Below are 26,278 nucleotides of genomic sequence, written 5' to 3'. Positions count from 1 at the left end.
CCATCCGGGAGAAGGGAGTACCTCGGTGTTTGCGAACCCACTGTTCGGGCGTTTCCTCAAAGGTATGGACAGGGTATTTCCGCATGTTCGTCAGCCGGCCCCTGCTTGGGACCTGAATCTGGACCTCTCCGCCCTCTCAGGACCTTCCTTTGAGTCTCTGGCTTTGTGCTCTCTGTTGTACTTGTATTTTAAGACCACCTTCCTGGTGGCGATCACCTCAGCCAGAAGGGTGTCGGAGCTCAGGGCGTTAACATCTGAGCCCATGTATGCTGTCTTCTGTAAGGACAAGGTCCAACTTAGACCTCACCCGGCTTTCCTACCCAAGGTCGTCTCACAGTTCCACATGAGTCAAGATATTTTTCTCCTGGTGTTTTATCCCAAACCACACTCTTCCAGTGAGGAGCAGAGGTTACATTCCCTGGATGTCCACAGGGCCTTGGCTTTTTACATTGAGCATACCAAGCCGTTCAGACGCTTAACTCAGCTCTTCATCGCAGTGGCGGATAGGCTGAAGGGGCTCCTGGTCTTCTCTCAGTGAATCTCTTCGTGGATCGCGACCTGCATCCGAGAATGCTACCGCATAGCTAAGACCCCTGTCCCTCCGGTCACAGCTCTCTCCACTAGGGCGCAGGCCTCCTCTGCGGCGTTCCTGGCTCAGATCTCGACTCGGGAGATTTGTAGAGTGGCCACGTGGTCCTTCATCCACATGTTCTCGTCACACTACGCCATCACGTACCAGGCTAGGGATGATGCAGCCTTCGGCGGTGCAGTACTCCAGTCAGCAGTGATCTCCGACCCCGCCACCTAAGGTTAGGCTTGTGAGTCACCTACTTTGAATGGACATGAACAACCACTTGAAGAAGAAAAAACGGTTACCCACCTTTTAGTAACTGTTGTTCTTTGAGATGTGTTGTTCATGTCCATTCCATGTTGTTCATGTCCACCCTCTTGCCCCTCTGTCGGAGTGCCGGCAAGAAGGAACTGAGGGGGTGGAGGGTTGGCGGGCCCCTTTATAGGGCGCCGTAGTGGCGCCACTCCAGGGGGCGCCAGGGCCAACCCTACGGATGCTGCTAGGGGAAAATCTTCCGGCTGGTGTGCATGCGGTGTGTGCACACCTACTTTGAATGGACATGAACAACACATCTCGAAGAACAACAGTTACTAAAAGGTGGGTAATCATTTTTTTTGTGGGGGGAAGTATAGCATGTCATTTGTCACATTAAACTTGCACAAAGCCTGTTGCCAGTTCTGGGTTTGCTTAGATTTAATAATACTTGACAGTTGTACCTCACTTCTCATCTTCCAAAGCATTTCAGTCTGCACAATACCTCTGTACGGGTAGGTATTTTCCATTTTAAAGTAGCACAAATTGAGGTACAGCAGTAAACTGGCTTTTTTCAACAACAACATAAATGCAGTTGCCATCTGAGTCACAAGATCCTGGCTCCCACTTCTGTACTGAGACCATACCTCTGATTCCCAGAATGATGTATCCTGGATCATCACCAATACTGTAAATGGCGGTTGCTTCACTGAGATGGTCTATAGATCCCCAAGTAACAGGAAATTAAAAATTGCTACAGATAAGGACCCTATCAACGTGAGGGAAATTTTTCAAAAATTTCACCCCAGAATTAACGTGGTTTCATCTCCACCGGGGTTGGCCACCATGTTACGCACAGTATTAATTAGACGCCCTCTGAGCAGAGTGAGAGGACAGTAGCAGCACCTGACAGCCCACATACAATAGGGCTCATAACAGTGCTCACGTTGGTGGAGATGAACCAGTATTGGCAATAGTGGGATTTTTTTAAATAGTGCAGTGAGGCAGGGATAATCAACTTGCTTGGAGCGCAGTTGGCAGGCTCTATTCAAGTCCTAATCAGTTCTGTTTAGATATGCTGTAGTTAACACTATTTTTTTTTCTCAAAGATCTTTCATGTTTACTCAGATTGCTATTCTAATAACTTCCTTTTTGGTCTTGTTTTATTTTAATAAAATATGCAGTTAGTCTTTTTTCCTAAAGCCCTGTAAAGGCAATGGAATTGATGTACAAATCTGCTTTGTACTGAATAGGACCTATTTTCTTCAAACATTTCTTATTAAAATAGATAAGCTAGTCTCTTATGGCCATTGTTTACACCATGTAATTGTGTTGCTCTTTAGGAATGCTGCTGATGGCCAATGAAGACCCTAAAATGAACATCTACTACATTCCAGTAAGTAATGCAAATAAGTTTGGCCCTGCTAGAAATATTTTATGAAATATTGTTTTTAAAACTGTCAGCACTTTAATGTAGCACATTTTCTTGTCAGATTGTTCTGTAGTAAATTTTGTGTGCAGACTGAATTCATTCTGGAAATCTATAAATAAGGCTTCTAGGCATGTGTAATAATTTGTAAGTAAAATCTATTGCTTAATCTCATGCTTAACTAGGTATGGGAAACAAAGTATGGTGTTTTTATAGTACATCATTATTTTATTGAAAATCAACCCTGAAGCTTGCCACACTCTTAACAATTCCTAAATTGACTAGTGGCAGTGGGAAATCCAGTCTGAGCCCAAGAGAGAAAATCTGCATATTTTGTATCAACTTGTTAAGATAGATCATTAAATATAAAATGTGGAGCTTACCGTCAAGATATAAACTGTCTTCTGAAATAATTATCCTAGCATCATAGTACTGCTATAGGCACTGTATCTCTGGCTGCTGCTTTCTCAGCCATTTCTATGTTGGTGGCAGTTTTTAGCACCTGGTTACCCAATGTCCTGTTTGAATTGGAGCTTTTGATTTCAGAAATTTAAATATATCATCAATCTTGAGGTATATTTTAGCCAGGCTTGTACCCAATCTCTAGTTGCTCACATACAGTTATGCCTGCATTTTAGTCTCATGTTTGGACTTTTTAAAGTGTGTGCACGTCTCTATCTCTGCAGGGTTCAGGTGCAAATATACATGTGAGCAATTTTACACGCAGAAAGGGAGGCCACCTCCGAAAATAGGCCTTTCACCAATCATTATATTCATGTTGGCTCTTGATCATGCATTTAAACCAAAAATGTTGATATAGCTGAGCACAGATAGGGCCACTAAGCCTTTTCAACAATCTGGCAGTGCTTCCCTTCCACAAATCTGACTTGCTCTACAGATTGGCTCCTTAATTATCATTGTTCATTCAATAATTTGTTCCTTCCGAGTCCAGCATGTTGTTTGAAAGCTTTCTGTGGTAGCATTTGAGTTATTGTAAAGTTCTATCTTTAGGAAGGTTGAAGTTGTGTTAAAAATGTTTCAATCTAGTGTCCCGTCGGTGTTTCCAGTTCAATTGACTAATTTAGTGACTGTACTGCTTGTCTCTAAAACAGCTTGAAAACGTCCTGAATATGTTGCAGAATATTTTTTGTGCATGTTATGAAAGTTGTATGTGCTTTACAGATGTAGTAACTTACCTATGTGTTATTGTGACGGTGCTGGGTTTTGCAGTGACAAACCCAATGTTGTTTCATAATGAACACACTGCGTGTATGCCTTCTTTTTCATGGACAGGCATGCTGTGTTACAAAATGCTATATTAAGACTTATTTTGGCTAATTTCCTTTCCAATGACTACACTTGTATAAATTGTAAAACAGCTAAAAAGAGAATCCATTTTGTCCATCTCAAAAGTCTGCCGTTTTTAAAATCCTCCTAGGACTGTTGAATTTACACAGTGTTTCTGAATGCAACATTTTGCATTATATTTTAGAGTATATCTGAGAAATGTAAATCATGCATAGCCAGATATTCCCTAGTGACGTAGCATATGTACTTGTGTAGAGCACATGTTATTCTAGTTACAGTCAGCATTAGCCTAGGCTCAAAATTTTCTCCTTTCCCCCATTTTCTTCATTTTTCTTCATACTCTCTGGCGTCCTGAGTGATGTGATGGTTCCCTTGCAGAGAGACAAAAATTGCTTTACCCTGTGGCTACTCTGAGCAGATCTTAACCTCCAAGACTCAGCAACTTGCTGTTCTAACTAGTCCAATTTTCCCCAGGCAAGTTTTCTGACTTTTCTGGGATTGGTTTGAGCCAGGATTCAATTTTACCAATAAATAAGGGCTTAATTTATTTATTTGCTGCAATTTAGGCATGAATAGTGCTTCAGATGTCCTGTCTTTTTGAGATGCTGATTTATTATCCTTTAGTTTCACAACCAAATAAATGCCAGCGGAAAGGACTTACTAATGTACAAGGCAATGTTCCTTCAGAACCTTTGGGGATAGTTTAATGTGCCACACTAAAATAGAAGCAGTTCAACTGATCCTGTCTCTTAATTATTTAGCGCGTGCCTAGTCGTCTAGACAAGTGATGGCATCTTCAGTGGCGTGATACAGTCCTCCTAGGCCACTGCTGAACCTAGTCAGCAGGCATTCATCGACAATGTCCATCATCGTCTGTGTTGCACCACAGCTGCACAAAGGGCTGTCATGAAGGCCCCAGCAATACTGGTTAGCTGCACAGAGACTTTGCCCGGTCCGGAACCTGTTCAACAGGGACAGTTGGCAACAGGGCAGGTCAGAACCAGGCAGGCAGATTGTGGGGTCGGCGATGAGGGACTGGTTGGGGATTATAAAAGATACCCATTTCTATCGCCAGAGTGTTTCCACCCAAACATCCTGGCGTGGCGGATGAGGCCATAAGGGGCGACATGACAGCAAACATGCAGCTGCTGATTTTAAAAGGTTATTGTGCAGTTGGAGGCTTAGTTTGGTGTGTGCTCTCTCCAGTAACTTGCCAGTGGCAATCTCTCATCTGATATGAGGAGGAACAATATTGCTCAGAACTGGAAGCCATAGAAGTGGAGTCAGATGCAGGGTGCCAGAGATGATGCGCACGGCTGCATGTAATTGCATATCCATGAGTTTGATCTGTAACGATGAACTCCAAACTGGTGCGCAGTACTCCGCCGCCAAATAAGAGGTGGCAAGAGCTGACATCCGCAAAGTTGGAGCACAAGCACCCCCTGACTAACCTACCAGTTTGCCCAGAAGGTTGTTGCCTGTCTTAACTTTAGCTGCTGTTGTCTTCAGGTGTCTCTTAATGCCCTATTGTACTAGTAACAATTTAAGCTTTTTGAAGTCTGCATAGTGGAACAGCTACAGGCAACTGTTTTGGTGATGATCAGGGAGCATTTGAAGGGACTCTGTCTGAGAGGTTCATCTGTATAATGCTTTGGTGCTATGCCTGCAACTATTAAAAGCAAGTTTGATGTTCGGGGAACAGACAGAATAGACAAACAACATTATGGAGACACTCTGGCATCTCCATTCTGAAGGCCAAAACTAGCTTTCTGACTGTGATGCTGATTTGAAGATTTAGGAGTTGCAGAGTATGCCTCAACCTTTAGTGCAAAGTTCATTACTAATTGGACAAGGGATCTGAGATAGAAGAATTTATTGCACTGTACTACTTAAAAATTAAGGCTAACTTGTACCATATAGGCACATACCTGTTTTGTGGGGAAAAGGCCACATTAGGGCCAACTTTCCACTCATACAAAACTGAACACCCTTGCCCACACCCAGTGACGCCCTCAGTCCTTCTCTGAGGCCCTGCCCACTCCATCTCCTCTCCTTCCATCGCTTGCTGTCTCCCACTCTCATTCACTTTCACTGGGCTGGGCAGCGGGTTGGGATGTGGGAGAGAGTGAAGGTTCCAGCTTGGGGTGTGGGCTCCGGGGTGAGGCCAGGGATGAGGGGGTTGGGGTGCAAGAGGGGGCAGGGGCAGGGGCCTGGGGTGCAGGCTCCAGGAGGGAGCTCAGGGCTGGGGGAGGGGGTTGGGATGCACGAGAGGGTACGGGCTTCAGGAGGCGCTTAACTCAGGTGACTCCCAGAAGTGGCCGGCATGTCTGGCTGCTAGGTGGAGGCGTCAGGGGGATCTGCATGCTGCCTGTGCCTTTAGGCACCACCGCTACAGTTCTCTTTGATTCCTGGCCAATGGGAGTTGCAGAGCCGGTGCTCGGGGTGGGGGCAGTGCACGAAGCCCCCTTGGTATCCCTGCAGCAAGGAGACGGACATGTCACTGCTTCTGGGAGTTGCACAGAGTCAGGGCAGGCAGGAAGCCTGCCATAGCCCTGCTGTACTGCTGACCGGTCTTTTAGTGGTCCAGTCAGCAGTGCTGACTGGAGCCACTAGGGTCCCTTTTTTACCGGGCTTTACGATTGAAAACCAGACACGTGGCAACCCTAGATAACATTTACTCATGTCCCAAAGGGAACACAGAGGCAGAATGCCTTCAGGAGCTCCCTGGTACACAAGAACACAGATGTGGCTACACTCATATATGTAGCCAGGATAGTCATGGATTTGCCTGCTCTATACCCCATCACTACCCCTCTTGGGGTGCAGCATCTACCCTCAGAATAGTTGTAAGAGAGCAATGCCTATATGCCCTGGGCCCAGAGACTGCAGTTCCGTCAAGACCTTGTGCAAACCTTTTAATGGTTCCTTACTCCCTCCCTGCACTGCATAAGGGCCAAGTGGAATTTGGCCCTTGATAAGATGTTTTAGTTTTATTTAGCTTATATGTCAAAGGGCCTGGCCTAGAAATTCCATTCTTGTTTTATTCTGTTGGCCTTAATGAAGGCAAGTGCCTCTGAACTGTATTAGGCAGTTTGGCAGCAGCTTAATAGTTACCTACAGCTTATGCAAACATTTAGAACCTGCATCCCATCAGCCTGCTTCCTGATACATAGTTTGATGTGTGCCTCAGGAAGCTTGAAATCAAAGATATGTGTGCTTTGGGATATTTGAAGGCTATTGATGTTAAAAGTGTGCACTGAGCCTGTAGTGTACCCAGAGACTGCTACCAGGGAAATGAGGAGCAAAAACTCCGCTGGGGCAGGGAGGTCCAATGAACTGAAATCGGAACCAGAAACTTTCGCTCTAATTGCAGCTGTCAGATAAATTGATTCATAGGTTTTAAAGCCCAAAAGAACCACTGTGATCCTCTAGTCTGTCATCTATTTACATAATGCCATCTGTTCAAGGATTTCAGAACCCCTGATAGAAGGGTTTGAGAGTCTTTAAATTATCGTTATGAGGTAGAAAAACTTTCATATCGACATTTTAAAATGAGATGTTGAAATTGAGTCTCTGAAAGGTCAGATGATGAATATATAGGGACAACCAGGGTTAGAATCCAGGGTTGTGTGTTTCTACCTACAAATTATGGATATAAGATTGCTGACATGTAAATCTTCAGGACATCTCTGTTAGGTAGATGTTTTACAACTAAAAATGGGAAACTCCGTATTATGGAGGGATAACAATCACTCCACATTTAAGTTTTTGACCAGTTTTCTGTTTAACACAGTCTTTACTCCTTGATGTTGTTAAAATTACATTCATCCACCTGCAGCTTCTTGTGTGGTGTAATAAAATGACTGTGACACTAGATCATTCTCCAGCTGCTAGCTCAGAGCAGTTATAATACTGTTACAACTCCTAGAGATTTGTCATTTCAGTTCTGGAGCCAAAGGTCCTGGATTCCCATCCCGGCTGATGACTGTTATATGGGTGAAATATGAGGGATGTTCTCAGTTTTCTCACATTTCATAAGTGTTGTTTTGTAAAGTTTGGAGCAATTGTATAAGGCTTGTCTTAACTGACAATTTGAAAAATCAGTGTGTTGTACATTTAAAAAAAGTTCTTAACGTTTTTGTAATTTGAAACTGAAGCAACTGTGCAGATGCCAGTCTGACAGATGCCTGCCTACATCATAAGTTAGAGCTGAATGCTTAATTGAGATCAGAAATCCAGTTACAAATATCCTGGAGTGCCTGTAAGGAGGAACAGTTCATTCATAAATTCTAAGGCCAGAAGGGACCATTCTGATAATCTAGTCTAACTTCCATATAATACGGGCCATAGAATTTGCCCAAAAGAATTCCTAGAGCAAATCTTCTATAAAAACATCTAGTCTTGATTTAAAAATTGTCAGGGATGGCGACTCCACCACAACCCTTGGTAAACTGTCCCAATTAATTACAGTTACTATCACTGTTAAAAATGTATGCCTTATTTCCAATCTGAAGTTTTCAACTTCTGGCGATTGAATGGACTGGCTTCTCTAACTGGAAGCAGTTTAGCTTCTGGTGGGAGGAAGAGATGTTAGTCTCTAAACCTTCCTAGAACATCTTTGCCTTTCAGGTGGCTTTGGAAAATAACTTGATTCCTTAGCCCTTTCCTGGTTCAGGGCTGTTGTCCTGCGTGAAACTTGAAAATGCTTCAAGATTATCTTGTGGGATTTTGCCCCTCAATGATTCATTTTTTCCAAGCAGTATCTTTAAAAGGTTCTGGTTGAAAGCTTTGGCCTTAAGCTGTGCTAGGAACCAAGAAACCATCTTGGTTTGCTTTCACTCTGTCCCTTCGTCAGTCTTGATCAGAGCTGCTGTCTCTCTCCAAAGGCCAGCTTTTACCACAGCCACCTGACGCCTTTCCATTTTGTTCTCTGGCTCAAGGCCTTTCTCTGCTTCCCTACAGGTGGGGTGGCCATGGGGGCAATCTCCTGCCTCTTGCTGTTGGTTGCTAGATGTGAGTGTCCTGGCGATTGAGGTTACCATTGTCTTTAGGGATGCTCTGCTGATATGGTTTAGTTTCAGCCAGTCCTTAAGAACCCATCATATCACCTCAAGCAGTTGTCTGACCTAAACACGTCATGTCACAGTGCATTTTGATCTTCTGCTGATATGGGTTGGTTTCAGGCAGTCCTTAAGGACCCATTCATATCACCCTAGGCAGTTGAATGACCTAAACACCTCATGCCTCCCACCGTGCTCCAGGTGCATTTTAGCTGTTGTTGTGCACCCACTGAATAGTCACGTAAGTCACTGTGGTGCATATCATTCATAAAAATGTTATGGAAAATTCCTGCCTTATCACAGTTTAGTGCTGACAAAGATGTTTTGGGAGCCTTGGGCTAAAAGGTGGTGTATTAGAAGCACAATTTTTTTTAGTATTAAGAAAATCATTTCTTGTTAAAAACCAAAGATAAACTTGTTTTAAGACTTGGTACATCATCCTCTTTAAAGTATTTGGTTGTTGTGTAAACTTGAAAATAAGTTCTATCCATATCATCCTGATATCTTAAACATGAGTTTGAGCAAATACACTATGAAATGAGTTTTAGTTGAACAATATGTAGCCTGTCTTACAGTATGTTAACAAGTTTAACGCAAAAAAAAAATTGTTTGTCTGTGCAGACGGAAGTGTGAACTTCCTATCTTTAACCTGAAGGTTTCAGGCTGAAAAGTAGCACATTGGGCATATTCCCAACAAAGGAAATCCTCTATTTTCCATCACCATTAATTGGTTCAGAAGAATCACACCCTTGTAAGCATAAATACCAAAAGCATCAATGTGTGAGATTCAGAAAGCAATTTCCTGGTCATCCTGTGGAATCTTTTTGGAGTTGTTCAGCTAAAATCACATGGATGCATTGTGAAAGTATATGAAGCCTTTGTATTCCCATTATATCTAATACACGATAATCCAATAAATTGTCCATTTTAAATTGACCCTACTACACTGACTCTAAATGCAGACTACACCAAACGGCTCAGGTTGCTTAGTTAAACAGGACAACATTCCTTACAAAATACATTACTCTTGGCTACTATTTTTTATGCTCCAATTTTTACATTCATAACAATTATTGAATATTATTATAATATCAAAAGTCCTTCAGACTGAATTCTAGACAATTAGCAAATTTTACTGTAACTGTGGTAAGGAAAAAGCAAGTGTCTTCAGTCATCCTGTGAGTTAGAAGGGACCAGTAATTTTGAGTCCTTAATTGCAGTGTTCTCTATCATTTCTCTGGCAGATTTGATATTCCAAGTTGTGCACAAATTTTCATTGCAGAGCACTCTTACTTTTTGAAGGTTAAATAATGTGCATGAGAATTTTTGAATTGAACTGCAGACTCCACCTTTAGCTTGATAGCAGGGAGGAGGCTTGAGACAGAAGTAAATTCTTTGCCACTTACATGTTATGTTTCCTTCACCACCATACATGCAGATGCTGATTTTCTGAGAGATTTTGTAGTGTGCTTCTAGAGGAGTGAAGCATAAAACAGAGGGGTATGGCCCCCGGAATAACTTTAGTAGTCCAGGAGGGCAGCCTGTCCCTGGCTGCCTAGAGGCAGCAGTACTGCCCAGAATCCTGGCAGTGCTACATGCTGTGGCCCCCTCCCAGTCTTATCTAGGACACCCACCCCACTTCACCCCCATGTGTTACAGCTTGCATGTGGAGCACTGTAATTGGGATATTGCAGAGAAGAGAATTCCTTGGACAGTCTTTGTTGTAAAGTTTGGGTAGATGGGGGGGGGGGCGGTCATTGACCTACAGATAGCGGCTGTACCCTGCCAATTGATTCTGTGGGTCTTAGCTGAATATCTTTTACATAGATGTGCAGAGAGTTGGTTTGCAAAGGAATCAGTAGTATAGGGACCTCTATTCTTGGGTTCTCATTTTAAAAATAAAAATAGTTCTTGGATTTTTTTTCTCTTTTCCTTCTCTAAGGAGGCAGAAGATTTGAACCTCAATCATCTCTTTAAAAGTTGCACTTGGTAGTTCAGCATATCTGACCTTGTACTCTGTGTGTGTTTTTCTTTGTCATATTTGTGCAAATATAGAGGCAGTGCAGTAATTTACTTAGCCCTGGCCAATGAAAGGGTGAAGGAAACCATCTGCAAGTATTTGAAGGATGTAATAATGGTGGAGGGAGAGTTTAGAAACTGGTATTGTCTAGCAGTACATAAAAAAAGAGTAACTGGATATTTGTCATGGTAGACTCCTTCTAATAAAACAAGCATTTGTGATTTTTCTCTGAAGGGTAACTTTAAATGTTTGTGCTGCTATCCACCCTCTACGTAGTTTCAACTCATATAGGTATCAGGTAGATTACTCTTTCCTGTGAGTAATTTATACAGATTATACTATATTATAGTGTGACTTACTATTAAGCTAAATCCTTCCTCGATTATGACTCCTCATAATTATAAACCAACAGTCACAGGATTATGAGGCTATAAAGATGTGTTCCCGTTTCCAACGCCAAAAGCTGTGCGCTAAATACAATCAGCAGATGGATGAAAGCCAAGATTAGGAATTACATATTTTATTTTTATATTGAAAACTGTTTTTATATTCAGAAAAGCTTTTAAAAGAACTTATTTCAAATCACTAACTGGTCCCTAACTGAAACTCAGCTATGTACAGTTGCAGGAATAAACTTTTACATTTTGTCAGTTTATGCTGGACATCTCTACGTTATCTGAACAGATAATTGGAGACAGTTACTCCTCCTTCCCTGTGTATTATCAGGCTGGAGTTGTGAGAACTGATATGCCAGTCTTCCTTCCTTCAAGGCTTATAAAATAGGACATTGTGAGGGAAGAAATTAGATTGCCATGCCAGTGGCTTAGCACACGCTTGCTCATCACCAGATTTCCAACTAACCTTTCAGTTACACAAGCTAGAAGACATGCCACTAGACCTGGTATTCCTGATCCTTTGTCATCTTTCTCTCACACACCTCCCATTACTCCTCCCCCCACCCCACCGGATTCCCTTGAACACGGCCGACACTTTAGACTCCACAGCTATACTTAGACTAAATGTTTTTGATACATTTAATTCCAGTGGAAAGTCTAATATACTTTAGAGTAGTCGCCTAAGGAAGGTGTCAAACCCTCTGTTGCTCTAAATGACTTAAAACAGGGCTACGGACAAGATGACCTGATAGAGCTTTCCATTTCTGGCTTCTAGAAATAACTCTTCTTAGCAGCTTTTATCAGTTGTCCTCTATAATACAATATAAACTAATACAAGCTTATTGAACTCCGTCTCTTGTGTTCCTTTCCTGTATTCTTTAGATTTTACTGCTTTAAGTTGGGTTCTGAGCTACCTTTAGTCTTAATGTTGCTCTAAAAATACTCTTGTAATGGAATTCTTTTGTATTTTGAGATGACAAATTCTAAAATTTAGAACAGCTTTAAAGAGTGGAATCTTGAAAGAAGCTTTTTTTAAAATAAATAGTGGAGGGTCTTCATTAAATGTGTTCTGCCACAGTCCGTGCCATGTTCTATCCCCTGGGATTTTAAAATGCTGTTAGTGGAGAAACGTCTTTCAGAAAATTACATATGAGCTTGGTTGCTGCACTTCATTAGGAAGAATAGGATAAAATAGTCACAGAGGCTATGCTGACCAAGAAACAATAACACACAAGTTTCATGGATAATATTCTAAAACCATCTGTGTGTTTGCCGGTATTAAAAATGCAAACTGTGTCTTGATATAGACATTACCATGCAGCTGGTGGTCAAGATAAATGAGACACGCATTTGGGCCGGGAGGTGCTATCCTTGTGCCTCTAACATACTGTATGAGCATAGTATCCTGTGCACCCAAGGTTTTCTTCGGTACACTTGGAAAACAAGGAAAAAATGCTCTGCCACTGTTCAAAGTTACTGGGTCAAATTCTCCAGTCTGCAAAGGCTTCTTTGCCTTAATTCAAGTGGAGGTAGCCAGTGGAAACTTCCCACTGTAGGGGAACCCTCTGCAAGTATAAAGCTCCACTATGTCCTGCACCAACAATAGCCCTTAGAGTAAGAAGGAGAGGGCATTGTGGGATTTGTGTTCTCACAGAATATTATTGTGTATTTGTGTCTAAATAATATCAAACAGACGGAAATTATTTTCTTAGTTAACCAGATTGCCCATGAAAAGAGGAAAACACACACACCAATTATTAGTCCTTAACATGAATATTCTGTTCAGCACAGCAATCGGAAAATACACAGGATGCAAATACCCTAGAGGCTGTAAAGCTTATGAAAAGTATTATTTATTTTTATGACTGTAGTGCCTAGGAGCTCTCATCAGGGACCAGGACCCCATTGTGTTACATACTGTACAGTCTAAGACAATATGGACCCAGAAAGGAGAAGACAAGGAAACAGTGAGACGGTATTGAGCAGCATGATGGGCCCCATGCATGGCCTCTACAAATTGTACAAGCATCCTTTTAAAAACATACTAATCTTGTGCTTAAAAATGATACTTAGGAAACTTGTGTGCTTTTTTTAGACTAAAGTGCTTCTATTGATGCAAAACCAGTGTGTCTCCTACTTTTGTTTAGCATTTTCATCTGCTAGGCTTTCCTGCTGTTGGTGAGTCACTATCAATTTTTAGATCAGTGGCTGTCAGGAAGAAGAAATTCAGAAGTAAATAAATATAAATAGTTTTGTAGGTTCCAAATCTAATTGGAAATGGAATTTCTGCAAATTTCAAATGTGGTAACAAAAAAAGCTCCCTTAGGGCAACTTATCTATCAGAAGGTTTTATATTGGAATCCATGATCATAGTGTTAGTGCTTCCCAAGTTCATTGGATTGGATTAATGAAGTCTTTAGTGAACCTTTGATTCTCCTTCCACTTTGGATTGTGAGACTCTGCTTGAAGCTTGTGGTCAGGGTTTGTTTTTGTTTTGTATTTTAAGTCCACTGGCAGCCTGTACTCCAATCAGTTTGCTTGAGTACTCTCACATACTTGTTCATGTAGCTGCACTTGCTGCACCACAAGTGTGTGAAAGCACACACAGTCATAGGTGTGGCTGCAGGGCATAGTGGTCTAGTAGGAGGATCTTCATTAGGCCCAGCTCAGATGCTGCACCTTAGCAAGCTGGGGGTTGTGCAGAAGTAATAGTCTGGCATGCGGTAAAAGGAATGTTGAGTGTCAGTAGCCCTGTCTGCTCCCACAGCCCTTCTTAGCTTCAACTGATCAGTTTATCTAATGTAGAGCCATTGGGATTTTAGTCCCGTTCCCCTGCTCCAACCCCCCTCCCATCCTCTTATCTTATCAAGGCCTCTTCAAGAGTTAAAACAGTAGGGAGCTACTCCTTCTTGGATGTGTGGCAAGCCCAGTATGAATGGGAATGAATTTTTTTTACTCTCAGGGTACGTCTACACTACAGGATAAATTCGAATTAGCTTAAACCGATTTTATAAAACAGATATAAAGTCGATTGTGCACGTCCACACTAGGCACATTAATTCGGTGGTGTGTGTCCGTGGTCCGAGGCTAGCGTCGATTTCTGGAGCAGTGCACTGTGGGTAGCTACTGTAAAAGAATGAGGCCATTAACGTCGATTTGCGTCCACATTAACCCTAAATCGATATAGTAATATCGATTTTAGCGTTACTCCTCTCGTTTTGTAGGAGTACAGAAATCGATTTAAAAAGCCCTTTAAATCGATATAAAGAGCAGTGTAGTGTGGACGGGTGCAGCATTAAATCGATTTAACGCTGTTAAAATCGGTTTAACAGCGTAGCGTGGACCAGGCCTCAAGTATATCAGGTATATATCTACGTAGATTTTCCTTTTCCTGTGTCTTCATATCAAAATCTGAAAGGGATTATGGTGAGAACTTAAAATCCTGTTGATGGTCCCTTAAAACCACTGCTGGTTATACTGAAAAGCAAGACATAAAAGATGAAAACTGAATCTGGTACTATAGAAGGACAAAAGAGTTTTCAGTGACTTGCCACGTCTGACAGCAATGGTGAATTTGGCCCCAATATGTTCCTCACAAGTAGGAGTTTTTAAAAACTTCTTTAGGGAAAAGAAAGATCTGCAGATCCAAACGTAATGTAGGAAACAATGGAAGTGGTAGCAAGATGTTGGATGATAAAATACTAGAGACCAGGAACCAGAACCTAAAACTAAAAAGGTAAGACCGTAAACAAAAAATATCACCAACCAGGGCAGACGGGGTGACAACAAAAAGAAGAGAGCGGAGATGGAGATGATAGAGCAGAGGTGGGCAAACTACGGCCCTCTGGCCCACAGGTCCGTCCTGCCCAAACCCTGAGCTCCCGGTCCCTCCCTTGCTGTCCTCCCGCAGCATGCTGCACCGCCAGCTCTGGCCCACCGCTCCTACTGGGCAGTGCAGTAGTGTAGAGGGTCTTGGGGGGAGGGTCCTGGGGGTGGCTGGGTGGGGCAGAGGTTGGGGGAGCGGTCAGGGGATGGGAAACGGGGGGGGTTGGATAGGTGTGGGAATCCCATGGTGTGCTGCCAAGGGGTGAGGGTGTGGATAGGGGTCAGGGCAGTCAGGACAGGGAGCAGGGGTGATCGGATAGGCATGGGAGTCCTGGGGGAGGGGGCTATCTGAGGCGGGGGTGTGGATAGGGGTTGGAGCAGTCAGGGGGCAGGGGTAGTTGGGTAGGGGGTGGAGATGTGGGGGGGGCAGTTAGGGGCAGGGGGGCCCTGGAGGGGGTGGTCAAGGGACAAGGAGTGGGGAGGGGGTGGATGGGTCGAGGGTTCCGAGGCGGGCAATCGGGGTGGAAAGTGGGAGGGGGCGGATAGGGGACGGGGGGTCAGGCTGTTTGGGGAGGCACAGCCTTCCCTACCTGGCCCTCCATACAGTTTTGCAATGCTGAGGTGGCCCTTGGGCCAAAAAGATGCCCACCCCTGTGGCAGAGGAACAAGACGACTTTCTTTTTTTTAATTAATTATTTGTTACTATGGGGACACTTGAAGATCTGAAAAGACAGCTGTTGGAACAACTAATAAGAGCAGAATAAATGATGTATTAAAAGGAAGAAACAAAGGGAAATTGCCTCAAAAAGAGTCTTCTGTTAATTTTATTTATCTTTTTTAAGAAGTGACTATCCTGTCTACTCTGAAAAACTATTACTTAAACTCTTAGTGATTCCTGTTCCTCCAGGCTGCTCCCACAGACGATGAGCAACGCATCCATTATTTTAATCAGAATCCCAGAAGTCACCCACAATATGTGAAGTTGGTCCTGTCAATGAATAATTGACTGCAAAACCCTGGCAGAGGGCAGGATATGATGCATAAAACTGTAAAGTCAAACTGTCCAGGATTAACAAAAGTAATGGTTATTATCAGATAATACCAGAATGGGAAGATATTAAATATTACACACTGTGCTAAATCTGTACAAGTTCTTGCAGCAGTCTCTGTGTATCAGCATAGAAAAACTTTTTAATAAGAGTGTGGCATTCTTTGACATGCTGAATAAGCAAAAACAAAAAGTGGTGTTTTGGCAAAACTCTTGTATCACATTGTCCAGGTTTTCAGTATATGAATGTTTATGCATGGGGAAGATTTTCTGTGGGATTGGGGAGAACATAGCAATGCCCACTTTCCTATCTTGTTATGACTTTTGAGCTAGTGACACACTAGCTTAAACTACAGGGAATGAACTTTTGGTAGGGGAGAAAATTAAACTGGACCTACTTTATATACAAGTGACCTGTTACACTCTTGTAAATCCTCAGAAGTCTGTCTCATATGCTGGACGGCGCATATCAAAGAATTATGGAAGTCAGGTTTCACTGGTTGATGTCAAAATATCTGCAGCAATGTCTCTGAGAATACTTTGTAAACTGATTAAGAGGTAGAAGGCTTAAGAATCACTTGGGAGAAAATAGTCTTCTAATGCAATTCCCTCCTGAGATAGAAAACTGAATGGGCTGAATGGTGTCTAAATCAGAAGGTGGAAAGGATAAAGAGATAATTGGAGAGAGAAGGTATGAAAGGCCCAGCAAAAATGCTGCTATATGCTTGTAGCCAATTTTAAATTTCTCATTTGACTGGGGGAGGGAGGGGAGCAATGGATATGGATCCAAAGAAAAATGTGGCTTTCTGGGGGAAGGTGAAGTCTGGTTTTCCCAATTGTAGAAAAATTGTAATTGGGTCCTAATGTCTGATCTGTGCTACCTATTCTAAGAAAATAGAGTATGCAGGCACAGCGGAGTTAGTTTGTTTCTCATTCCTCAATATGATTTACAAATGATCTACCAAAAAGGGCTGCTGAGACACACTGGACATACTTGGGTCGAGAGCCAAATTGATCCAATTTGGAATTGTCCCCTCGTTTATAATAGCAGGAAAGTTATGGGACCATCAGACCTAAACTCAAACGGGCTGAAAACCATATGTGATATTGCTGCCACAAAAAGTGAAATGTGGGGTTCTCACATCTGATTTCTTGTTTAAAACTGCATTCCAATATGCTCCTGGCTGACTAAAGAGAAGATGTGATTATGGTTATAGTGTTAAATCTCCCACGTATTGAGTCTAATGAGAATGTGAAATGTTAAATAGAAATTTATGGGAGAGAGTCGTGGGGTCAATCCCACAGACCCTTATTCAGCCAGGTTGCTTCATTAAACTAACTGGGAGTACTTGCCAAAGTAACAGTTTGCAGAATGTAAGCTGGTTTTAGACATTAAGTTGGAAAGAGCAGATTTGAGACAAATCTGGGACAAGCCTGTGGAACTCAAAGGTAGCAAATTACAGTTGATATCTGATTTTTATTACTCCACGTGATTTTGCAAAATTCTGAGCATCAATATACAAAGTATTGGATCTGGGCTATATCTGGGATGCAGTCAGACATATACTAACAAAGGCTCAAGATTCTTAGATTTTAGGCTCTTTTGCACAGGGACTGTTTCTTATGTGTCTATATTGGAGATATCTCATACTGGGACCCCTTGCGGCCTCTGGTTCCTTCTACGCTGCAAATATAAATGAAGTCTGGAAACATACATTTCATGCTTTATTGGATTTTTATAAAAATTACTGAGCAGCCTGACTAAGCAGTGTCAGAAAGATAGGGTAGCAGAACAGAGAATTTAGAACCAGAGAGGTGTCAGGGTCTTGAGGTCGATCATGATATGATTGCAGAGGTACTCTCGACTGGAAAGGCTGATTTTGATCATTTATACCATCGATACGAAGAGATGGATTTATACAGATTATTATGAGATGGTTGAAAAATAATATTTGACGGGAAATGGATAGAAGACTAGTCCTTCTGATCATTGACTGTATCTGAAAACAGGAATGCCTTGACCTACTGTTTAAGCTTATTGCACTAAATGAGTAGTAGATTGTTTTGTCCTTCATTGAAGATTCCAACTAAACAAGGTAGCTAGCGAATAAAGGCTGTTTTTGTGCTTGAAGTCAGACCCATGCCATGAATTACAGCCTAAAAAGTTAAAAAGAAATAAAAAGCAATGCTGTCAGAGCTATAACTTGGAAACATTAAAGACTTGTTTGCGTATTGGTTTTATTTCAGACTTACTCCCGTTTTATAAATTAAAGTGGACTGCATCCACACAGTGCAATTCGTCTTCTGAATTAACTGGCTGGTTAGTGCAAATTGGATAATTCATGTTGAAAGTTGGTTAAGTTCATTTCAAAATTAAATTAATGTGGGAAAACTTTTGTGCAGTCTGTATTTTGGGTTAACGTTTCAGTCCTCCCTCTGATATTCCACAGTGCATTGTTTCACACCAAGATCAACCTGTCTTTTTACGTGTGCCCTCTACTGCCCCAGAGTCATGATGGTGGGATGTTGTCTCCCTGTTTTAAATGCTGGTGCACAATATTCTGTTCTTGGCTAGTAACTGTGTTAAAGTAAAAATGCCTTCTTCCTTCTCTTGCCTTTTCAATACAGCTGACAGAAAGTTGTTGCACATTCAGATCAATACCTCTAATTTTAAGAAATAGAGAAGAAAGCATTAAAAATAGTACTCTTTACATGAGTCATGATTAATTACTCATGCAAGTGCGTTGACTAAACTTGGTTGTGCAATTAGAGAACTAATTATGATGAAAATGCAATTGCACATTTAAATTGCCACCCAGGCCCTGAGGATCACCCGTTTGTTTCTCCTTCCTCATTTAGGCTTGCTGTAGTCTCTCTGCAATTAAGCAGCACTATTGAAACCTTAAAGCATGTGCAAGTGTGATTGTGCCCATTCAGACATACTTAACATTTTAACAAGTGCATGCTATTGAAAATTTAACAAGTAATTTTGTAATGTTAATTAAAAATATAGATACATTAAGACCAGTTTTGCATGAAAGCCCTAATCCAGTAAACTCATATACATGGATGGACTCTGTTGAAGTAACTGGGGCTCTGCATGGGCATATGAACTTGCATCATCAGAGTCTAAAGAATATACCGTGTATACTGGATCATAAGCCGGTTTGTTTATAAGCCAACCCCCCTAAGATGGATAAGTAAAAATGGAAATTTTTTATAACCTGTTCATAAGCCGACCCTATAATTCAGAGGTCAGCAAACTTTGGCTTGCGGGCCATCAGAATAAGTGACTGGTGGTCCGAGATGGTTTGTTTTACCTAAAGTGTCTGCAGGCACGGAGGTAAACCTAAGTAAACAAAGTATCCATGTGTGCCAGTTGCTTACCCTGACGGGCCAGCTGCTCACCCTGATGGGCCGGGACAGCAACTGGTGGGGTAACTTTTGGGGGCAGAAGCTGGGAGTCAGGGGAGTAACCCCTGTGACCACCCCACACATGACCCCAACCCTAGCCCGGGATCCCCCCACACTTTCTCCATCTCATCCTTTCCCACCTTATCTGGGGAGGGCCAGGGAAGGATGTCTGTGACCTGGCTGGAGCTGCGCTGGCAGGCTGGGCGGCACCGCTGCAGCATGTTACAATGGGCTGGGTCGGGCACTGTGGCCACAACATGCTCCAGTGCCAGGGTGGCACAGCCACAGCCTGCTCTGGGGAGTGGGACTGAGTGGCACGGCTGCAGCCTGCCAGCCCCAGAGGGCAGCATGGCCAGAAGTGGAGAGACTCTGGCCCTGCCTCTTCCCTTCTGTCTCTGCTGGCTGTGCTACCTCTCCTTGCTCTCTCTGTTGGAGGGAGGGGTTGTGTCCCACCTCTCTCTCTCTATACCTGTTCATAAGCCAACCCCCATCTCTGGTGCTTCCCTTTTTTACTAAAAAATTTTGGCTTATGAATGAGTATATACGGTATACCTTTCATAACTATTCTAGTTTTGTCAGGCTAAATACACAGGAAAAACTACAAGAATTCACCTTTAGTAGAGAACCTTCTGTTTTAGGAAGTTTTCCTCAATGTATTCCCCAAACATAAGGGGGAAGGATTTCATTTACACTAAGGCTCCTTTTTACCACATTTTGGCAGCGTAAAGGGGCCTTGCCATGAGAATATCTTACATTTTACATCCATTTTAAGACCTATGTGTATTACAAGAGCAATGTAAGGTGGCCTTAGGGTATGTCTGAACTGCAGTGTAAGTCCAGGGTTGTTAGAATTTGAGCTAGCAGACCCTGGGCCTAACTTAGGGCTTGAGTGTCTGTCTATGCACTTGTAACCCCAGGTTAGGAATTGTTGAAACCTGGGGCTCCAGCATCTATGCTGCATTATGTGGGCATGAGTGTCTCCCCCCTCCCCTCATCCCAGACTTCCTAGTGCCCTCCCAAAGTGTGGCTGCTGTAGCCATTTGTTCGTGGGACGGTGCGGGAAAACTTGACAGTCCACCAAACTTGACTGAGGATAAAGAAAGTGAGCCTGTGGAGTTGTGCAATACTTTTGGTAGACTCCCAGAGCACGAAACAAGTGGGGCTGTGCCTACACTGCAAAGCAGTAGGGATTGAACGCTGGGTCCTAGCTTGACTCCAGGGGTACTGGGAGCCTGGGTCCGATTCCTGGGTTAGCACAATTTATGATGAAAGGGGGTTAGGCTTGAGCCTGAGTTCGAACCCTGGGCATACATTGCAGTGTAGACAAACCTTACTGTAAATGAGACTCTGACCAACCAAGAAAAATTCTGTTCCACCTTAATTTAAAGACCACCATTAGATAATTTTGTGTTGCCTGTTGAAGACAAATCTGACTGCACAGTCAAGCTGTAGTAAAAGGCTGTCTTTGTTGTTTGAACTAGTTATTCAAATCTGATGCACATTTTTTTGTTGTTTTTATTTTTTAAATACATTAATACAGTTTTGCCACATGGCTAAGATCTTGCATTCCAAGGTAAACAACCAGTTTGGAAACCCCTAAAAGAGCGGCTTATTTAATATGAAGACTGGAAACACAAGTTATATGGTGTTAACTATGCAGCTGAGGTGGGAATTACAGGGGAGATGTGCCTAGCATTGCAGCACCTGTCATCTAGGCGCCCTGCTGCCAAGTGGAATTCACAACTCTGTGTTAGGCACCCAGGCTCCCTATGCATTGCAGGGGGAGTTAGTTGTGCGTCTATAGTGGCAGTTAGGAACTGAAGTCTCCCTTTTGAATCCCACCTGTAAAGCCGCCGCTGTATATGCTGTGGAACCCATAACAAAGTGGTAAATGGATGTTTTACAAGATTACACATTAATCAATACTGACCTAAAATAAGAATCCTAAGATCGACTGACTGATAACTTGATAACCCATATATCCTTGTGTGTTTTGTAAAATGTGAAGCGTTAATTTGAAGCATTACAAATTAGTTTTGTGTTCTGCCTTCAGGGCAGTTTAGTGCAGTTTAATCTATATAACTGCATTTGGAAATCCGATTTCTGCTGTTTTGTAAATATATATTTTAATATTTTTATTGCAGTAGATAAATAGTACAAAATATTTTTTTGTGCAGTAGGAAGACTTACTGCAATTTCTAGCATCCCATTTACAATTTGGTAATTCTACTATAAACTCTTTTTTAGGGTCCTATAATGTGGCATTTTGTAAACTAGAACTTTGGACTGGCTTCTGCTTCCTTTGAAGTCAATAGCAAAACTCTTGTTAATTTCAGTTGTATGGGATTGGGCTCATAAACTGCATCAAACTGGTACTTAACGTAGTATTCTCCCCTCCTTAAAGTCAACTTCGTTCTGTTTATCTCATAGAACTTGATCATGTGTGGTGCTGAGCACCCTCCATTTCCTTGTGAAATCAGTAAGAGTTTAGAGTGTTCAGCACCTTTTGGGATTGGGTCTGTTGTTTCTATGGCTCAAATGAAGTTGTGGAGCTGACTATGAAACTGACGAGTTAAACAGCATTTAACTGCTCAATTGCTGTCAAAAGTACCAAATACAGATTAGCAAGCACATGCTGTGCTTTTGAAATAGTATCTGATGTATCTTAACATTTCATTAACTTCAGTGGAATGTTAATGGGAGGACAACAGTGTGGTATTATCAGGAGAGGGCCGCAGGGATTTCATACATTTTCTTTAAATTATTTTCATTAAATTCATCTGCAACAACATAGATTAACAGTTGCATTGTATCAGAGCTGTACCACAATGAGGCTCTTGGATTACAGTATCATCCTCTTAATGTTAGTTTAATTGCCCTTCAAAATACAAAGAATATTAAATCTAAAAAAAAAAAATCTAATTTACAGTAACATAATCTTTTTGGGGAGGTTAATCCCACTAGAAATTGTCTCCCTTTTATAATTAATATTTGAACAAATTTTAGAGACATTTAAAACTCAGTTGAAATCTCAGAACACTTCAATAATAGAGGACCCATTACATTTTGTCTTGTGTTAACAGTGAAAAAGCTGATAGAATTCTTGCCCAAACGCTATAATGTGGACTAGGGAATCTAGGCACTGTGTCTGTTGATTTTTGCATCTTTGCCTGGTGAATCGGAGCTGTCATGGCTGATATTTTTGTCCATATTAGACTGTAGCGCGGAGACTTAGGTGTCCAGCTGTCATTGATTTTTCACTGAGAGTTTGGTGCCTAACTTCCCTTTGTGCCTTTGAAAATCATCTACTTCTTGCTGAATATTGCTAGTGATTTTGAAATTTCTATGTTTATAGAAATATAGAACGTGAATAAAAAACGAATTTAAGTGTGATTTACAATTTGCTAACTTTATTAAAATTGACATCTAAACGGATTAGAAATGTCATTTGTTAATATTGTACAACTGGGAACTTTCTACTTTGAGTCTAGTTTTCATCACATTGTTTTCATTTCCTTGTGTATCTGCAGTTGCATCAGCTATCCTGTTCCTGACCTTACTGCAAATTTCAATGCATTTTTCTCCATTTGGATTTAGTAGAATTATCTCAATGTCGGTTCACAGGCATATTAGCCACTTAGGCAGTCCTCCCACTTAACTAGCACCTCTCTCAGAGCAGAGCCTGATCCCCAGGTGGGGAAGGAGTCTCTGTTCCCCTGGCTGTGGCATTGGTAACAGGGAACTGGACAATCAGACCCTCTCAGCTCCCAGAACACTTGCTAACCCATCAACAGAGTGTGTGTTTGTGCCCGGGGACGATTTGTCTCTGAGTAGGGGGAAGCATAGAAGCTATCTGATGGTGCCTAGGGCCCTGTGGCGATGGAAAGGCTAAGGTTGTTTGAGTGGTTGCTGGAAGAGAGGAGAAGAGAATGTAATGTGTTTTAACTAAGGAAGGAAGTAAATGGAGGAAAGGGATTAACAGTTAAAGATGAAAATAAAACTCCTGTAAATTTATTAAAATGGAACATGCTATAAAGCAAAGGGTGGGCAGGAATTCAGTTTCAGAGGGCTTAAGAGGAGAAACAAAAGTGGTAAAACTAAAAAAAAAAAAAAATCTGTATTTAGAGAGACAGTACTGTTTTAAATGTAAATTACTAAAAAAAAAAGCTTTAAAAAAGATTTGACATGGTAAAGAAACTGTTTCTGTGCTTGTTTCATTTAAATTAATATGGTTAAAAGCAGCATTTTTCTTCTGCATAAAATTTCAAAGCTGTTTTAAGTCAATGCTCAGTTGTAAACTTTGGAAAGAACCACCATAATGTTTTTTGTTCAGTTACCAACATTTCAGAGTTATCAACAACCTCTATTCCTGTGGTGTTTGTAACTTTGAGATTCTACTGTATTCAAGATGTCCTTTGGAGCTCACTGTGCGTCTGAAGTAACCTGTGCTTTAATGGATAAACCTGTAGTTTTTAAATCTTGTTGGACACAACCTGAGGCTGTGGTGTCGTAGCAGTGAATGAGATCTATTTTTAAAAAAGTTGTCCAAGTGACAAGCAGGAACCTTGTATTTGTTAAAGCAATGTGACAGCAGGATATTATGAAGGACTAGTTTTTTTTTGTGGGATTAAAATATACATGAGTTAAGAACTCCACTTATTTCAAAGACTCTTCAGGAGACCGACTTTATTATGCTAAGATCACACTGACAGAAAATGTTTTTCAGTAGTAACATAGAAAAAAAAATTAATAGAATTGTGTCCAAAACTACAATATTGGTAACCACAAAACATATGACTAGGAAAAGTCCTTTCTTTTAGCTGTGGTAATGAAGCAAGATTTAGCAGTAACCGTTTGACTTAGCATGAAAGGCTGGAACACTTGTACTCAGTTGACTGAAATCTAATTTTATTAAAAGCTTTTCATTTAGCTTTGAAGCAGGGAAAAACAGGAGATATAATTGGAGACACTTAAGATCTAAAAGGAGGAAAAAAATATCTGGCAGGAAGATTCTGCTGAATGTTACCCATATTAGTCAAGTGGTTACTGCTGTTCAGACAGCCATAGAGATTTGGTTCATCCGACCTTACTGATTAAGTAGGCAGCTGTTTCTGTTGTCAGAGACAAGTTAATTGTGATCTTCCGAGGAAAGATCTAATCTGGGTAAATTTTATGGTTAACAATGCCAGTGTACATCTCCAGTTGCCATGTTTGTTGTGGTTGCCAACTTTGATCACAGTTTGACCTTATTCTTATTTCTCGTGACTTTAAAAGATAATTCTGCAAATTTCTAAACAGCAAAAGATATTTATAGAGCTAGTTAATAGAGCAGATTAAACAAAATGAAGAACCCTGCTAAATTTGCCAGACATTTTTCTTGGTGAAGGAAATATTGCTTCAGGGGCTTTTAAATTTTACTAAAAACATTTGAATGTTATGGTCTGGAATACACTACAGCTATTTTAAGGCAACTATAGTTATTTGAAGAAAAATGCATTTTACAAAGAGGAATGACACTTTTTTCTAATTGGAGCAAAATGATTTGTCACCATAGACTTTGAGAGATTCTTATTGGTGTAACACAGTCTTCACATTAAGAACGAATTACATGTATTGCATTATCAAAGTTGCCTAAAAAATTCTTTTGAACAGCATCCACTGCCGTATCTATTGTGACTTTTTTTTTTCCATTTCACGTTTTAGTAATGATGGAACAAAAAAGAAAATGGATTATTAAAAGTTCCACTCTGCTGGAGTTGGTGACCTCCCTAACATCCCAAGCTTCCCACTGAGTCTCCACTTTGCCCCCTGGAGAGAGAACCTTCATGTTGGCCTTTTTCCCACAGAGCTAGCACACCTACTAAAATAATAGGCTCAGCACAGTGGGTGAGACTGTATGCATCAAGATTGAGAAGGATTCGTATCAGCAGTGGAAAAAGTTAGGGGTGTTAAAAAAATAATAATAATTACTTGCTTTTGGGGATGAGGAAGCATGAATTGAAAGTACTTTGATAGTCTAGCAAAACTGAGTTCAAATCTCACATATTACGTATTTAAATTTTTTAAATATTTCCAGTTATCAGCTCACAACAGTGTGTTTTTCCTTGAATGAAAGTATGTGAAGTGCACACAGGCATCTTAACTAAATGAGCAGGACAAAATGGGATTTAACATAATTGCCCAGTGAGCTAATAAAGTCAAGATCCAACTGAGTGTGAAAGATTTGTTTGTTTTCTAGTATTATTATGTAAGTTCAAAACTGTATCCGTCATGTTTGGCTTTTAATATATAATCAGCCCAATTTGTCACATTTTAAAGCTGTTAAACTAGAAGCCTCTAAATTGTTGACCTACATTAAATTACCTAGATTGTAACAATAGTGCTGTCAAAGAGTATACAGGGTTATTTCTGTTTGTATTGCAAGCAGTAGGTTTGACTGTGCTCTCAAGATGTTGTTTAAGCATATTTGGCTTCAGTGTTGTGTATTTCCTTTCACACTGCAGTAGAGCAGCAGGTGTGAGGAGCTGGGTGTGCTTTTATTTTTGAGTGTATGTATAAATTCAGAACTCTTCTTAACATGCCCACAGGTTTTAGGTCCTGCCCCAAGATGGTGCTCATTCTTGGACAGCTTGACAGAAGAACTGGAGGAGAATCCAGAGAGCACAGTTTATGATGATTACAAATTTGTTACCAGAAAAGATCTTGAAAATTTAGGTAAAATTTTAGAGACCTTTTTATTTTATTTTTGTGTCTGTTTTTGTCCTCTTTTCCTTCAGTTTTAGAGCACTCACATTGCAGTTGGGGTGTGCTGTATAATAAAAGGGCTGTTAAAAAGTTACTCCAAGTAGTTCTTCCCAACTCTTGCCACTGTTTCTAACATGCCAGTCCTGATTGCCCTACTTGGTGGTAATCTTTGTCAATTCAATGAGAACCTTTGCTCACAGCTTGTCTCCTGA

At 41.3% G+C, this 26,278-nt stretch overlaps 1 protein-coding gene across 2 annotated transcripts in view; it reads left to right on the top strand.

The window, feature by feature from the left end:
* Window positions 1–26,278, top strand: part of NOL10 (nucleolar protein 10) — an 80,648-nt gene that overhangs the window by 30,145 nt on the left and 24,225 nt on the right. For both annotated transcript variants that reach the window (XM_050950755.1, XM_050950756.1), the window contains exons 13-14: window positions 2,167–2,219; window positions 25,910–26,036. In XM_050950755.1, coding sequence (XP_050806712.1) covers window positions 2,167–2,219; window positions 25,910–26,036 — 180 coding nt within the window. The remainder of the gene's footprint in view (window positions 1–2,166; window positions 2,220–25,909; window positions 26,037–26,278) is intronic.

The sequence above is a fragment of the Gopherus flavomarginatus genome, chromosome 4 (assembly GCF_025201925.1).
Source record: "Gopherus flavomarginatus isolate rGopFla2 chromosome 4, rGopFla2.mat.asm, whole genome shotgun sequence".
Lineage (NCBI taxonomy): Eukaryota > Metazoa > Chordata > Testudines > Testudinidae > Gopherus > Gopherus flavomarginatus.
The sequence above is the reverse complement of the archived record's forward strand: the minus strand, read 5'-3'. Positions and strand labels throughout refer to the sequence as shown.